The following is a 17,257-nucleotide window of genomic DNA, read 5'->3' as shown; positions in this document are numbered from 1 at the left end:
GTGTTGATGACCTCTTGGTTTTGATGTATTGTTTTCACTATATATATATATATATATCTCATTTGGAATCAATGTCAACTTTCACTGCTATATTGACATAAGGAAGTAGGTGGCTGCAAATGCTTTACTTTTTAACTCTTGACAAAAGAGATGCTAGTTCTAGGTCCCAAGAAACAAAGAGATCTGCTGTCGGATCTGACAATGAATATCAATTGGTTGCGCAGTCCTCTCAAATAAAACTGAAGGACCTCAGCGTTACTCTGGACCCTGATCTCTTTCTATGAACATGTCAAAATGTGTCCCACCGACTCCCTCGATTTTAAAACATTGCGAAAGAAGAGTCGTTTTGTGAGCCGGCTCTTTTAAATGTAATGAGCCAAATGAACCGGCTCACCGAAAAGACTCGGAACCACTAACGTCCTGCTGCGTTATGACGCAATTTAACCGCGACTCATTTGTACAAAAATGAATTGTAAACGACAGCGAGATAGCGAGAATGCCGAGAAAGGAAAGAAGAGAAATAAACGCGAAGAGAGAGCAGAACTTTCTGCACTACTCGAGGACGAAGATGTGAAGAGGGGAGTGAAGGAAGCATGGTCGCAGCGAGCGCAGTACTCTCATGGTCAGCTACTTGCTAGCTATCTTAGCTACATGTGTTTACACCGAGCACATGCTTTGGCTAGTCTTGTTACATAGATGGTTATTTTAATTGATACGCTATTAGTCTCCCTACATATTACAATACAATATTGTCAGTCAAGTGCACAGCTTTAGTCAACTTTGCTTTCATGACCACTGTTTTGAAAGCACTAAAACATGTGGATCAAACTATCTTCCTCAACCATTATCACTTTTCACGAAGTTACATTTTTTTTACAAGTCTTATACATCATCCAGCTTACTTGCAGGTTCATTCTCGACAATGCAACAATACAAATCATATTACGAACATAGAGTAAATTACACCGTAGAATATAACTTTTTTTTAGCTTAGGTATAATACAGGAATGCACAATTTATAGCTAATATTTACACGTGTATTGGGGAGGGGGGCAGTGTATAAACTGAGCAGTGTAATACGAGTCTGGTAGCAGAAGTTGTGATATGTGTGTGTAGCATTCAGAAAGTATTCTGACCCCTTCACATTTGTTACGTTGCAGCCTTATTCTAAAATTGATTGTTTTTCTCGTCAATTTACACACAATACCCCATAATGACAAAGCAAAAACAATTTTATACGTTTTTCAAATGTATTAAAAATAAGAAACTGAGTACTTTCTTCAAGCACCTTTGGCAGCAATTACAGCCTTGATTTTTTTTTTAGTATGACACCACAAGCTTGGCACAATACTATTTGGTGAGTTTCTCCCATTCTTCTCTGTATGTCCTGTCAAGCTCTGTTAGGTTGGATGGTTAACTGCTTTGTTCAGGGGCAGAACAACAGACTTTTACATTGTCAGCTCCGGGATTCGATCCAGCAACCTTTCAGTTACTGGCCCAACACTCTAATCACTAAGCTACCTACAGACAATTCCTTATACCTCATGGCTTGGCTTTTGCTCTGACATGTACTGTCAACTGTGGGACCTTATATAGACCGGTGTGTGCCTTACCAAATCATGTCCAATCAATTGAATTTACCACAGGTGGACTCCAATGAAGTTGTAGAAACATCTGAAGGATGATCAATAGAGACAGGATGTACCTGAACTCAATTTTGAGTCTCATAGCAAAGGGTCTGAATACTTGTGTAAATAAGGCATTACTGTTTATTTTTAATAAATTAGCAAGAATGTCTAAACCTGTTTTCGCTTTAAAAAAAATAAAAACATTTAGAATAAGGCTGTAACGTAACAAAATGTGGAAAAAGTCAAGGGGTCTGAATACTGTGTATGTGTGTGGGTCTGTGCGTGATTGAGTGCATGTGTGCGGAGAATCAGAACAGGTGGTCAGTCCAGTTCAAGTGTTCAGCAGTCAGATGGCTTGTAGAAAGGAACTGCCACCGAGCCTGTTTGTATTAGACCTCATTTGCTGATACATTTTCCTTGTGGCTTGGGTGTGTGGGGTCCTTTTATGATGTTGTGTGCCTTCCTCGGGCACCAGTTCGAGTAGATGTCCTGGATGGATGGTAGCACGGTCCCAGTGATGTACTGGGCCATCTTCACCACCCGGTGGAGGATCTTCCATTAGTGCACGGAGCAATTCCCATACTAGGCCGTGATGAAACTGGTCAGGACGCTCTTGATGGTGCAGCGGTAGTATTTGGAGGCATGCCGGATTTCATCAGCCGCCTTAGGAAGTAGAGATGCTGTTGCACCCTCTTGACAAGAGTGGTGGGGTTGTGGATCCATGACATGTCCTCTGTGACGTGGATGCTGAGGAACTTAAAACTAGTGACTCTCTCTACTGCAGTCCCGTTGTTGTGGATCAGGGATTGTTCCCTCTGCTTCCTGAAGTAAATCATTTTGGGCTCCCGAGTGGCGCAGCGGTCTAAGGCACTGCATCAGTGCAAGAGGCATCACTATAGTACCTGGTTCAAATCCAGGCTGTATCACATCCAGCCGTGAATGGGAGTACCATAGAGCAGTGCACAATTGGCCCAGGATTTGGCTGGAGTAGGCTGTCATTGTAAATAAGATGTTTTCTTAACTGACTTGCCTAGTTAAATAAAGGTTCAATTAAAAAAAAACATTAAAAAAAATAAACTCTTTGTTTTGCTTTACATTGAGGGAGAAGTTGTTGTCATGACACCACAATGCCAATTCACGTACCTCTTCCCCATAGGCTGACTCGTCATTGTTTGTTATCAGGCCTACAACCGTGGTGATGGAGTTGGTGTTGTGCAAAGCCACGCAGTCCTGGGTGAACAGGGGGTGCAGCAGAGGACCGAGGGCACACCCCTCTGGGACCCCTGTGTTACGAGTCAGTGTGGCGGAGGTGTTGTTGTCAATCCTCACAGCCTGTGGTCTGCCTGTCAGGAGGTCCAGGATCCACTTGCAGAGGGTAGTGTCCAGACCCAGGGCTCTGAGTTTGGTGTCGAGCTTGGAGGGAACGATAGTGTTGAATGCTGAACCGTAATCAATGAACAGCATTCTCACTTTGGTGTTCCTCTTGTCCAGATGTGTTACGGCCGTGTGCATAGCGATGTAAATGGATTTGGATCTATTGTAACGGTAGGCAAATTGGAGTGGGTCCAGTCTGCCTGGCAGGCTGGCCTTGTTGTGAGCCATGACCAGCCTCTCGAAGCACTTTATGATGACGATGTGAATGCGACTGGGCTATAGTCATTTGGGCATGACACCTTGTTTTTTTGGGCCATTGGGACGATGGTGGTCTCCTTAAAACAGGTGGGGACTACAGCCTGGGACAGGTTGAAGATGTCCGAAAAGACATCTGCCAGCTGGTCAGCACACCCGCTGAGGACGCAGCTAGGGATGCCATCTGGGCCGGCGACTTTGTGAGTATTCACTTTTTTGAGAGTTTTCCTCAAGTCAGCCTTGAAAAGCGAAAACACCTGGTCGTCCGGAGCAGCGAGTCTTCCTGGATGGCTCTTTATTGTCTGCTTCGAAGCAAGCATTCAATGTGTTAAGGTTGTCTGGGAGTGAGGCTTTGGTGGGCAGCGCACAGCTGGATTTGCCTTTGTAGTCTGTGATAGTCAGTAGTTCTTGCCACATGCGACGCGAGTCTGAGTTGTAGAACATCAATTTAAGTTTGTCTTTTTGCGTCCCTAATCCATTTGCGGAGCTCGTGCCTGCTTGCCTTGTACACTTTGCGCACCACCGATTCATCGGGGTTCATTCTGCTGACATTGAATGCTGTAGTACAGGCTATCAGCATTGTAGGAAAGGAACATAGATGAGAGGAAACTGTTTGTATTGTGAGCACTGTATTGTTGAGCATGACATGACACATATATGGCACCCAAAGAGAAGTCACAAAAAATAATGTTTTTGGAGTATTGAGAAGGTTTACCACCTTCCTATGTGCTGTTAGAATGGGTTAGAACCTCAAATGAAAATGTTCCAGAGGTAACAACTGACTCTAAGACATACATTAGTTAATGTTACATTTATTCACATAATTAGTGTTAAAACTTTTTTATATTGGTAGACCAGTCGTTGACTGTTCCTCTGGTGTTCCTCTTAAGGGGACCTGGAGCTGGACTGCCACCCTTTCCCTCACTTGCTCATCAGGAACTTCATCCAGGGTGACAGCTTTACAGAGAACCTACAGAGGGAGCTTCTGGACCTCAACTTCCATGAGAAGTCCAACGACCTGTACAAATTTAATCAGGTGAAAAAGAAAAACTGATAACTGTATTCTTTTTAAACGGGTTGCTTCTTGTTCCTAATGTTTTTTACTCTGCTTTTTGGAGTTGATACTCATTGACAATTGTCAATGATACTCATTGACAATTTCTCTTACAGTCAGACGACCTGAAAAAGAGAAAAGAGCCTCACATCACAGGTTTGAGGTAATTTGTATGTGTGTGTGAGAGCAATTTAGGGAGGTAGAGAGAACATGTTTGCTTTGTGTGTGTGTAGCAGATGGGTATCTGTGTAACTCAGTCCTCAGCCTGAAGTATCTCCACTTGCGCGTGCTTCCACAAGTGTCTCCATTTGGACGACTGAGTAAGACGCTTCAGGATGGTGGTCCTGTGTTTGTGAGGCAGAGGTCCTGAGTTCAAGCCTTGGTATGTGCTGAATCAGGGAAAGTGTTACTCACTAAGCAAGCTGTGTGATGTTCTTCACATGTGCATGCTCTCAGTTAGGCTGTTTTTGAGCTTTGGGTGTGATTTCAGGGCAGCACTATTTGGGCTGTTTCGATCCTGGCTGGGGGAAGTGTTGGGGGTAGAACTGGAGCCTATAGTGGATGTTTCCTGTGCCAAGTACCAATACACTGGTGAGTCACATGTTTTTACCTCTACTCTTCAAAAAGACAATGAGCAAGCCTTAATATTAGCATGCTCCTCCTAGAAAAGAGCAGAAGCACTGAGCTATCCCCCCAAGATATCCTATTCTACCCACTGCATAGTTAGTCTATATGGACATGCATATTTCTGGAATTAATTATGAAATATACATTATCTGTTTCATATCTCTCTCTTTATCTATGCCCTCTCTATCACTCTGTCGGTAGATGTTCTGTTGTGTCATGATGATGAGTTGGAGGGGAGGCGTGTTGCCTTTATCCTCTACCTTGTCCCTCCATGGGAGAGCAGCGATGGAGGAACCCTGGATCTCTTCAGCACAGATGGTAAGTATTGGTCTGTGGGTGTGTGTATTGGCATGAGTTAAACATGTGTTTTAATTTATAATCTACTTTGTGCATAGATCACTTCCAGCCCCATAGTGTGGTGAAGTCTCTGGTGCCCAGCTGGAACACTCTGATTCTCTTTGAGGTTTCACCCGTCTCCTTCCACCAGGTAGTTCTTCCTATACCACTGGGTAACAACCACACACTTCACACCTCTCACCTGTCCAGGTAGCAGTAGTGCAATCTACAGATGGCTGTCTCTCTGTGTGTTTGTCCAGGTTGCAGAGGTGTTGTCAGAGGATAAGTGTCGTCTCTCTCTGAGTGGCTGGTTTCACGGGCCGTCTTTGGAGCGACCCCCTCGTCACATCGAGCCCCCCTTCCTAAGGAGCCCCCACCTTCCCAGAGATGTTTGTGTTTGTTCTGAAAGAGTGAACTCACAGCCATAGAGCAAAGATGTGGTCACATTAAATAAATACATGTGTGTGTATTTTGTGTGTCTGGTCACAGGAGACACTGCTGCTAGAGTGGCTGAATCCACTGTATCTGGATGTTGACTACCAGTCACAGGTTCAGCAAGAGTTTGAGGACAGCTCTGAGATCCAGCTCAAGAATTTCCTCAAAGTAACACCATTACTCTATCTCTTCATTTCTCCATCTCTGTCCTGCTGCCCCTCTCCTGGTTGACAGTGTCTCTCTCTACAGGAGGAGAAGTTTAAGGAGGTGAGTGAAGCACTGCGATTGACTGACGTCCAGTGGACCAAGCGAGGTCCTCCCAACAGGAGGTGAGCCTGTCGAGTAATTTGTTTGTGTGAGTGAGAGAGAGAGAGAGATATCCCTAAGATGTTATGATGACTGTAAATGTATATGATGTGTGTAAATATTTTTATATATGTGCATTGTGCAGATGTTATGAAGTGGCTTCGTTAGAGTCCTTCCCCCAGTGTGTGAGTGCATGCTGGGAGTTGCTGTGCTCGGAGGCTTTCTTCCTGCTTCTGTCCAACTTCACTGGCCTGAGACTGCACTACCTCAGCCCTAGTGACGAAGACGAGGAGGAAGAGAAGGACCAAGAAGATGAGGAAGAGGGAGAAGCCACAGGGTCATCTGGGGACACACCATCAGCTAATAAGAATAACAAAGGTGTGTTGCTTGTTTGTGTATGTACACTACCGAATAAAAGTTTTAGAACACCTACTCATTCAAGGTTTTTTTGTTTTTTTTAAACTATTTTTTACATTGTAGAATAATAGTGAAGACATCAACACTATGAAATAATACATGGAATCATGTAGTAACCAAAGTCTTCAACAAATCAAAATATATTTTATATTTGAGATTCTTCAAATAACCATCCTTTGCCTTGATGACAGCTTTGCACACTCTTGGAATTCTCTCAACCAGCTTCACCTGGAATGCTTTTCCAACAGTCTTGAAGGAGTTCTCACATATGCTGAGCACTTGTTAGCTGCTTTTCCTTCACTCTGCAGTCCAACTCATCCCAAACCATCTCAATTTGGTTGAGGTCGAGGGATTGTGGAGACCAGTTAATCTGATGCAGCACTCCATCACTCCTTCTTGGTAAAATAGCCCTTACACAGCCTTGAGGTCTGTTGGGTCATTGTCCTGTTGAAAAACAAATGATAGTCCCACTAAGCCCAAACCAGGTGGGATGGCGTATCACTGCGGAATGCTGTGGTAGCCATGCTGGTCAAGCCTTGAATTGTAAATAAATCACAGACAGTGTCACCTGCAAAGCACCCGACACCATAACACACCCGCCTCCATGCTTTATGGTGAGAAATACACATGTGGAGATCATCCGTTCGCCCACACCGCATCTCACAAAGACAAGGCAGTTGGAACCAAAAATCGCCAATTTGGACTCCAGACCAATGGACAAGTTTCCACTGGTCTAATGTCCATAGCTTGTGTTTCTTGGCCCAAGCAAGTCTATTCTTATTGGTGTCCTTTAGTAGTGGTTTCTTTGCAGCAATTCGACCATGAAGGCCTGATTCACGCAGTCTCCTCTAAACAGTTGATGTTGAGATGTGTCTGTTACTTGATCTCTGTGAAGCATATTTGGGCTGCAATTTTTGAGGCTGGTAACTAATGAACGTATCCTCTGCAGCAGAGGTAACTTTGGGTCTTCCATTCCTGTGGCGGTCCTCATGACAGCCAGGACTTGGTATTTTACCAAATAGGGCTATCTACCCCACTACCTTGTCACAACACAACCGATTGGCTCAAACGAATTAAGAAGGAAAGAAATTCCACAAATTAACTTTTAAGAAGGCACACCTGTTAATTGAAATGCATTCCAGGTGACTACCCCAAGAAGCGGTTGAGAGAATGCCAAGAGTGTACAAAGCTGTCATCAAGGCAAAGGTGGCTATTTGAAGAATCTCAAATATAAAATATATTTTCATTTGTTTAACAGGTTTTTTTTTTTGGTTACCATGATTCCATGTGTTATTTCATAGTATTGATATCTTCACTATTATTCTACAATGTAGAAAATTGTAAAAATAAAGAAAAACCCTTGAATGAGTAGGTGTTCTAAAACTTTTGACCAGTAGTGTATGTGTGGGTTCGTGTGTGTGTCTTGACCCCTGTGTGTATCCTCAGATATGTGTGTTTGTGAGCCTTGACCTTTCTGTACCTCCTCAACACTGAATATGCCTTTGTAAGTATGTGTTGACCCCTCTGTGTGTATCCTCAAGAGCCGAGCACACCGGTGTGTGTTGGAGAGCTGCGTCGCTGGGCTCACGGGGACTACACACTACTGCACGATGGAGATGCATCGAAAGCGGAGTACGCCCTTGACCTACTGCTGCCCCTGAGCTGTCCTGGTCAGTCACACACACGTTTAATCACACACACACACACACACTTTAATCAGACATTCATGCCTAAGCACGCACACACAGACACACAATGTAGGTTAGAATCATAGTTTTGGAAACTATTTTCAAAATTGTAGGTGTGAATGTTATCATACACAATATCAACTCTCAAGTGTAATAACTGTCTTTTTATTTTTCAGACTGGCAGACCGAGTTTGGGGGCTTCACCTCTTACATTGCTAATGAAGAGGATGAGGAGGTGAGTGCTGTCACTGTTCAAATGGCAACGGATCAACTAGATTCCTGTGATTGTCATGGTTGTCATTTCTCATCGGTGTCCTCCTGTCCGCAGCTCCTGATGGTGTATCCAGAGGAGAACTCCCTGGCTCTTGTCTACAGAGACAAAGAGACTCTCAAATTTGTCAAACATATCAATCACAGAAGCTCCACTCTACCTATTGGTGATTCTTGTAGGAGAGCAGTTTATGACTTCTCCTTTGTGTATTATGAATGAGTTTTTGTGTGTATGTGTGGAGGTGTATGTGTTTGTAATATAACACCACTGTGAGGGGTGGTCGGTCTACTCTAAAGCCTCATGATGTCATGTGTTCTTCATTAAAGTGAACAGGCAGGGATACCCTGTTACCGTGGTTACCTGGTTTTGGTCGGCAGCCACAGAGTAAAACATATTTTTTTTAAATTGTCTACAGTTGCAGCATTTGGTAGTATTTTGTGTTCATTATCTTGTCATTATTGTTGCCCTGTATGGCTGAGTTGGTAGAGCATGGCGTTAGCAACGCCAGGGTTGTGGGTTTGTTTCCCGGGGCTACCCAGGCGTAAAATATATGCACACATGACTGCAAGTCGCGTTGGATAAAAGCATCTGCTAAATGGAATATAATATTATTATTATATATTGCTAGTTTATTTGTATGTGTCTGTAGTATGTGTTCAAACTATCTTACAGTATTCATGCTGTCACTGTAAAAATGAATCTGTCTGCAAGGAAAGTAAACTCCAGAGCAGTGATTGAACATTAGAGAACCAAATCCACACACACTCGCACGACCACCACTCCGATGTTAAATTCTTCACTTGGATATCAAACTGAATAACAAATTAGTAATAACAGCTAAATCTTTGGCAGACCTATGATTTCACTACTCTTTTTAAATGTATTTTTTTTGGCCCATCCCCTCTTACAGTTTTTGTTGTTACATTTACATATGACTCATTTTACATACATGGCACTTTTTTTACACAGTAGTTACATAGCAAAATATTGTTATTTTAAATACATTGCATAGTACTTAAACACATCGGTATACATTATATAGTTTTTAGTCACCTTAGTGAAAATATTGAAACAATTGTTGCAATCTGACTTAAATTTCGACAAAGGATGGAGCTACATACTGTAGTTATTGATTGTTACACCAGATATTGTGATTTAACCAGAAGCTTTTGGTATCCATTACTGGGAGTTACAAGTTAGGTACTGTTTGGTGTAGCACAGAGAATTTTCGACCAACTTTAACATGGCGACACTATCTTCGTTCTCGATTCGGACAAACGTATATTCTAAAATGTCTGTGTCCAATTGCAAGTGGTGCGAAAATTCCCCAATATTAAAATAAATGTGTTGCTCCATTAAGTAATCTAACGATGTGTACGCCGCCATCTTGTCTATTTCAAATCTTCTCCCATCGATCGAGATAGGTGTGTCATCATGATAACTGGGAATTTTTTTTACGAATTAGCAAATCGGAAATGTATGAGTTTCCTAATTCCAATTTGCTTGTGAAAGCGGCATAATCTCTTGTGGACAGATGAAACGGCGAGAAACTGTCAAGGCTCACATAGAATTTTGTTATTACTATCAGCAGTAGTTCCCAGTTTTGGGTTTTCATCATTGATTATTTGGATGAATCAAGATTGGGGCGACGGCGGTGCTTGAACTGGTGCGGTTATTTTACAAGCCCGTGTGTGGACGATAAATGGGTTTCACTAGATTCCACAACCACAAAGTAAAAATGGTCTATATCATAAAATTAATGAAAATAATTTGTTCCTTTCTTTTAAAAAAGGTAATCACAATCGTTAATTCCCCCTCCCCCCATTTCACTGAAATAGAGAGAATGTGTTTGTGATGGTAACAATCTTACTGCTGTGATCAAAGAGGATACTTGGAGATGAACAGTAGTCTAACACGTTTAATGTGTGTGGGTGTTTTGACAGCACTACAGATATATTTCAGCACTAGGGTTTATTAATCAAGATATGTTAGCTTTGCACACTGTAAAGTGTTGGCATATCAGATTCTGAGAGAGGAAGAGAGGGCTAAAGTCTGTCTTGACTTCACCTGTCCTAATCTTCCTCGAAGTGGCTCTCTGATTAATAGTGAGGCCATTTCCTGTCATGCCTAGATAAGACTGACAGTTTACTATCAGACCTTATGTGGGCCTTGCTCACATCATTTATTTTTATGTGAATCCTTTTTATTATGTTATGGGCTTCATCTGGCCTGTTTTTGTCCCCAAGCAGTTGCCATAGTTTCAGTCTGTAACAGAGGTATTTCCTTGTTAAATGTGGCCTACCTTCTCCGAATGAATCACTTGTCTGACAATGTGGATGTGCACGTAAGGTACCCACCCCCCTTACATTCAAATGGCGTAGTGAATACTTCGAGGAAGGATTGTACATGTTAACCGAATTTAAACCGGGCAAATGAATAACATCACACATGGCCCTGCTTCCAAAAACATAAAATAACGGTACCTATATCTATATAGGCCTAAACAAAATAACCTGTTACTTATTTGGTATGTTGCTTCTCAGTCGATTCATTTTGCTTTCAGTGTCATGTTCAGTGAGTACATGCAATGATATAATTTCAACATTGTCGTTAGCTACACAGTTGCAAGCAAATGGCTAAAGCAGTAAAGGATCAGTTAGAAAATTATTTCCATCCAATCAACCAACAAAAACAGTCAACTACTTCCTTCCCGTAAAGATCCGTGATTCTAACCAATAGGGAAACGGCATGTTCTTTCTCACCAATCACAGTGCCTCCAGGTTTCCCTGTAGCCAATCACCTGTCGGGAAGTTATGAATGTGTCTGTGTGTTCCTGTGGTCAGGACGCGTTGCCGTCCTTACGACGTTTTTTCTTTAAAGGTAAGTTAACAAAACAGTTATGAATTTACTTTAAACCCAAAACGAAATTATAGCCTATACAACAGTTAATGCCACAAATGACAGTAGACAAATGCATAACAGTACTAGTCAATCGTGAAAGAAAATGTTCTCAAGTTGCTATGATTCCTTTCTATTGTTTAATTAGGCTACTGTTTTGTAACAACTTGACTGTATGATTAAAACTTCAGCAGTATTTTATTTATTTATTACTGAAGGTCAATAGGCGGTGTTTGGTGAAGCTTAATTTACTATTAAGTAGGTCTACTTTTCTAGTTTCCTAAAAGTCTGAACCGCACTGTGTCCAACGTGGTCTCAGAGCATTTCGTATTATTCTGTACGTAAATATATTTTGTACGGAAATGCTAGACATTTAATTAATTTAGCATGGGAAGTATTAATTTGTGGATGTCCATCTATTTTGTATGATATGTTACAAATTACTATTCATATGACATATTACGAATTGCAATTTGAACCTTATGTTACTTATTGTGATTAATATGTTATGCATTTCCAAAACATTTGATATGTTACACAACAAATTCATTTTTTTGTGGCTAATGTTAACTTTAGCTAGCTCTAGGGGTTAAGGTTGGGAGTTAGGTTAAAGTGTTAGGGGAAGGGTTCGCTAAAAGTGTTAAGGTTAGGAGAAGTTACTAATTAGCTAAAATGCTAAAGTTGTCAGTGATGAAATTCAAACACTTTTGCATTATATGCTCACCCATCCACCCCGACCAACCACCCTCCTTTAGTTTTTGCCTGGGTGATGTTATTCATAGTGCAAGAAAGTACATAAATGAAAAGTGAAAACAAAACACAAAAGTTTTGGCCTTAGGCCATTCTCAGTGTAAACATACCTTCACTTATTTGGGAATCATGATGTTCTAATAAACAATACTTATTTTACATTCAAGCCTCAGTTTTGGATTCATTCCTTTTTTTAGACAGTTTGCGGGTCTCCATCTCTTTCACTATATATATCATACTAATTTGAGTGACCTGGATTTACATTTACTATGTTACGTATAGTGTGTGAGACCAGTCTGCTGTGTCATAGTCTAACCCAATGATGTATATAAACCCTGGATTGCTGATGCTATGTATTGGCCAATGAGAGACTTTGAAGCCATGTTGGCACTCTTCAGAAAGCAGCAGTTCCATAGGAATTCATAGAATTCTTCAGTATTTCATTTAAATCTTTCAAGGACAAAATTACATCTATTTAAGTATTTTGTTGTCGTGGGGACAGTGACATATTAGTATTTCAAAATATTATACTTTAATGAAGATGTGTATATATATTTAAATGTTGTATTTGTATGCTTAGCTCACATAATATGATTCACAACTATGCATTAAGGTGTCTGTAATAGAGTTAATGTGACAAAAACAAATAAATGCGTTCTAAAATATTCTAAAATATTTGTAGCTTCAAAAGAGCGCCCCCTGTCAGTCATCTAGTGTATATTTAAATGCTTAGTCTAACCCAGCATTGAGCTCACCAGTTTGTAGTCCTAAAAACCAGAAATGGGGAAATGGGGAAAATGAATGGAGAAAGAATTTGATTTGGGATAAACACCAAAAATAATGTCTGAGGTAACACAGGCTTAAGAGATCTTATATATTTTATTCTATGAGAAAATAAGTCAGTTAACATGATCTTTATGAATATATGTGTTTATTATAATGTAAATGCTTCAACATTCACAAAAAGGGATTTTAGCTGATGAAGATTATTTCATAGAACAAAACGTATAAGATCGTCTAAGCCTGTGTTTACCACAGGCCTTATTTTCGGCGTTTATCGATAAACCCTACAAAAACTCAATTTTCCTGTAAGCTTTGCCCAATGAATCATTACTATTGCTATCTATAGACTGTACAATATAAGTATTCACTACAAAAAATGAAACCGACCAATTCTACTTGTTTGGCAGTCTGTGCCTTGTAGACTGATTCTCGTCTTCATCCCAATCAAAAGAATGGCATTCACTGAATTCACCCAATGTCCAGGGAATCCTTTGGTTGGCACTTGGCAGGATGATTTTAGTCTTTGATGCTGCAGTGGTGGATGTTAAATGTTGCATTAATAAACTCTTGATGATGACATAATCCTCATACACTCTATGGTATTCTAGGCTACATCTGGTGAATTAATCCAGTACACTTTCAGTTTTAATAATGTATGACACTACCGGTCTATGAATGTAATGATGGCTTATGATTACATGTAGGCCAGGGGTCCCCAATTACATTCAGCTGTGAACTGATTTTTCTTTGAGCGGATGGTCGGAGGGCCGGAACACAGATCTAAATAATTTGTACACTGCAAATTGACATCAAGAATTCCAAACATATATAGTATTTGACAAAAACACATACAGTGCCTTCAGAAAGTATTCACACCCCTTGATTTATTCCACATTTTGCTGTGTTACAGCATGAATTCAAAACTGATTCAATTTTGATGTTGTGTATTCAACCCCTTTTGTTATGGCAAGCCTTAATAAGTTTAAGAGTAAAAATGTGCTTAACAAGTCACATAATACGTTGCATGGATGCGCTCTGTGTGCAATAATAATTTAACATGATTTTTGAATGACAACCTCATCTCTGTACCCCACACATACGGCGCCTTCGGAAAGTATTCAGACCCCTTGACTTTTTCCACATTTTGTCACGTTACAGCCTTATTCTAAAATGGATTAAATATTATACTTTATTCAGCAATATACACACAACACCACATAATGACAAAGTGAAAACAGGTTTGTAGATATTTTAAAAACAGAAATACCTTATTTGAGATTGAGCTCAGGTGCATCCTGTTTCCATTGATAGTCCTTGATGTTTGTACAACTTGATTGGAGTTCACCTGTGGTAAATTCAATTGATTGGACATGATTTGGAAAGGCACACACCAGTCTATATAACCTCTTAGGGAAGCTGCGAAAATTTGCAGCTTTTTGTAAAAAATCGCGCAACATTTCAGCGCCCTGCTATTCATGCCAGGAATATAGTATATGCATATGATTAGTATGTGTGGATAGAAAACACTCAGACGTTTCTAAAACTGGTTAAATCACGGCTGTGACTATAACAGAACGTGCATTTCATCGAAAAGTGCAGGAAAATCTGATCGCTGAAAATGGAAAAAAATATCCATGCGCCACTTCCAAGGATTGTTAAAGGTGAACCGGATTAAATGAGGTCGAGGTTGCAATACCTACAGCTTCCACACGTTGTCTAGAGACTTGTCATTTGCCAACTATTTGTTTCTTGGTCAAACAGATGCAAGGCAACGCATTTCTTCCGGTCTACGACCGGATAGTTTGGTTGAGATTTATCCGGACAGCATTTCCAGACGGACACCTATAGAATTGACATCGCCTCGTTATCAATTTTATCGCTTATTAACGTGTACTAATACCTAAAGTTGCATTACAAAAGTATTTCGAAGTGTTTTGTGAAAGTTTATCGTTGACTTTTTTAATTTAAAAAAATGACGTTACGTTAGAAAACGCTATTTTTTTCCGTTGTTCACACAGTGTTCATAGATCGATATCTAGGCTATATATGGACCGATTTAATCGAAAAAAGACCCCAAATGATTTTTATGGGACATCTAGGAGTGCCAAGAAAGAAGCTCGTCAAAGGTAATGAATGTTTTATATTTTATTTCTGCGTTTTGAGTAGCCCCCGGCTATCGCAAAATCTGTCGTTAGGTGACGTTGAAGTATTTTGGGGGATACATGCTATCAGATAATAGCTTCTCATGCTTTCGCCGAAAAGCATTTTACAAATCTGACTTGGTGGATAGATTCACAACGAGTGTAGCTTTAATTCAGTACCTTGTATGTGCATTTTAATGAAAGTTTGAGTTTTATCAAAAACTATACGTGGCGCACTTGAAATTTCCGCTGATTGATGTTCCCACGAGTATTCAGACCCTTTACTATGAGACTCGAAATTGAGCTCAGGTGCATCCTGTTTCCATTGATCATCCTTGATGTTTGTACAACTTGATTGGAGTTCACCTGTGGTAAATTCAATTGATTGGACATGATTTGGAAACGCACACACCAGTCTATATAAGGTCCCACTGTTGACAGTGCATGTCAGAGCAAAAAAAAGCTATGAGGTCAAAGGAATTGTCCTTAGAGCTTTGAGACAGGATTGTGTCGAGGCACAGATCTGAGGAAGTATACCAAAATATTTCTGCAGCATTGAAGGCCCCCAAGAACACAGTGGCCTCCATCATTCTTAAATGGAATTAGTTTGGTACCATCAAGACTTTTCCTAGAGCGAGCCGCCCGGCCAAACTGAGCAATTAGGGGAGAAGGGCCTTGGTCAAGGAGGTGACCAAGAACTCGATAGTTTCTCTGACAGAGCTCCAGAGTTCTGCTGTGGAGATGGTTGTCCTTCTGGAAGGTTCTCCCATCTCTGCAGCACTCCACCAGTCAGGCCTTTATGGTAGAGTGGCCAGATGGAAGCCACTCCTCAGTAAAAATTCACATGATAGCCCGCTTGGAGTTTGCCAAGAGGAACCAAATAACTCTCAGACCATGAGAAAGAAGATTCTCTGGTCTGATGAAAGATTGAACTATTTGGCCTGAATGGCACCATCCCTGTGGCAGCATCATGCTGTCGGGATGTCTTTCAGCGGCAGGGACTCAGGATTGAGGAAAATATGAATGGAGCAAAGTACAGAGAGATCCTTGATGAAAACCTGCTCCAGAGAACTCAGGACCTCAGACTGGGGGTAAAGGTTAATCTTCCAACAGGACAACGACCCTAAGCACACAGCCAAGACAACAATACTTTTTTAGAATAAGGCTGTAACGTAACAAAATGTGGAAAAAGTCAAGGGGTCTGAATACTTTCCGAAGGCAGAGCTTGAAGAATTAAAAAAATAATAATGTGCAAGTATTGTACAATCCAGGTGTGAAAAACTCTTAGAGACTTACCCAGAAAGACTCACAGCTGTAATTGCTGCCAAAGGAGATTCTAATGTATTGACTCAGGGGTGTGAATACTTATGTAAATATGATATTTGTGGTCCTTCTGTAGCTCAGTTGGTAGAGCATGGCGCTTGTAACGCCAGGGTAGTGGGTTCGATTCCCGGGACCACCCATACGTAGAATGTATGCACACATGACTGTAAGTCGCTTTGGATAAAAGCGTCTGCTAAATGGCATATATTATATTATTATTATATTTCTGTATTTCATTTTCAATAAATGTACTAAAATGTCTTAACATGTTTTCACTTTGTCATTGTGGGGTATTGTGTGTAGATGGGTAAGAACAGTTTTTTAAATGTTTTTTTAATTTAGGCTGTAACGAAACAACATGTGGAATAAGTCAAGGGGTATGAATATTTTCTGAAGGCACTGTACGTGCCTCTATTTATGCATGGGAATACATGGGAACAGATTTCTTAAATTTAAACACTTTGAGATGATTTCCTGGTGATTTTACAGTATTTTATGTTCCCCAATAGGCAGCAATTTAAAAAGATATATATTTTTCTTTACTCAGAAAACGTGGGCCAAATAAAATCACCCACAGGCCAAATTTGAAACCCTGAATTGTAGGCTGAGTTATGGACATGTTAGTTAGATTTCTATATGTATTATTTTGGGCTCCCGAGTTGCACAGCGGTCTAGGGCACTGCGTCTCAGTGCTAGAGGTGTCACTACAGATCCTGGTTTGATTCCAGACTGTATCACAGACTGCATAATCTAGCTCAGATACTGTTTTCCCTTTATTTATCCCTCTCCCAGGTCTAGCACATCAAGCATTTACTTGACCCTAAACCAGACCCAAGTCACATTGAAAGAAGTCTATCCAGAGATAGGGGTTAGATAGGGGTTATGGCAACATTGTTTTTCACATTTCAGTCTGATTTAAGTTTCCATAAACACATATCACAAAATAAACAATACAATATACTGCTCTAGGC

At 40.7% G+C, this 17,257-nt stretch overlaps 1 protein-coding gene across 1 annotated transcript; it reads left to right on the top strand.

Annotated features, from left to right (window-relative positions):
- Positions 1-422: 422 nt before the first annotated feature.
- Positions 423-8,801, top strand: ogfod1 (2-oxoglutarate and iron-dependent oxygenase domain containing 1). The gene is made up of 13 exons (XM_035738458.2): positions 423-622; positions 4,148-4,293; positions 4,428-4,474; positions 4,802-4,902; positions 5,140-5,256; positions 5,334-5,425; positions 5,535-5,663; positions 5,764-5,877; positions 5,959-6,038; positions 6,161-6,393; positions 7,974-8,102; positions 8,297-8,355; positions 8,449-8,801. Exons 1-13 carry the CDS (start codon positions 466-468, stop codon positions 8,608-8,610), a joined length of 1,566 nt encoding a protein of 521 aa, XP_035594351.1. The 5' UTR covers positions 423-465; the 3' UTR covers positions 8,611-8,801.
- Positions 8,802-17,257: the final 8,456 nt, after the last annotated feature.

Source organism: Oncorhynchus keta, chromosome 2 (assembly GCF_023373465.1).
Source record: "Oncorhynchus keta strain PuntledgeMale-10-30-2019 chromosome 2, Oket_V2, whole genome shotgun sequence".
Classification (NCBI taxonomy): Eukaryota; Metazoa; Chordata; class Actinopteri; order Salmoniformes; family Salmonidae; genus Oncorhynchus; species Oncorhynchus keta.
Note: the sequence above shows the minus strand (reverse complement) of the source record. Positions and strands in the feature narration are given on the sequence as shown.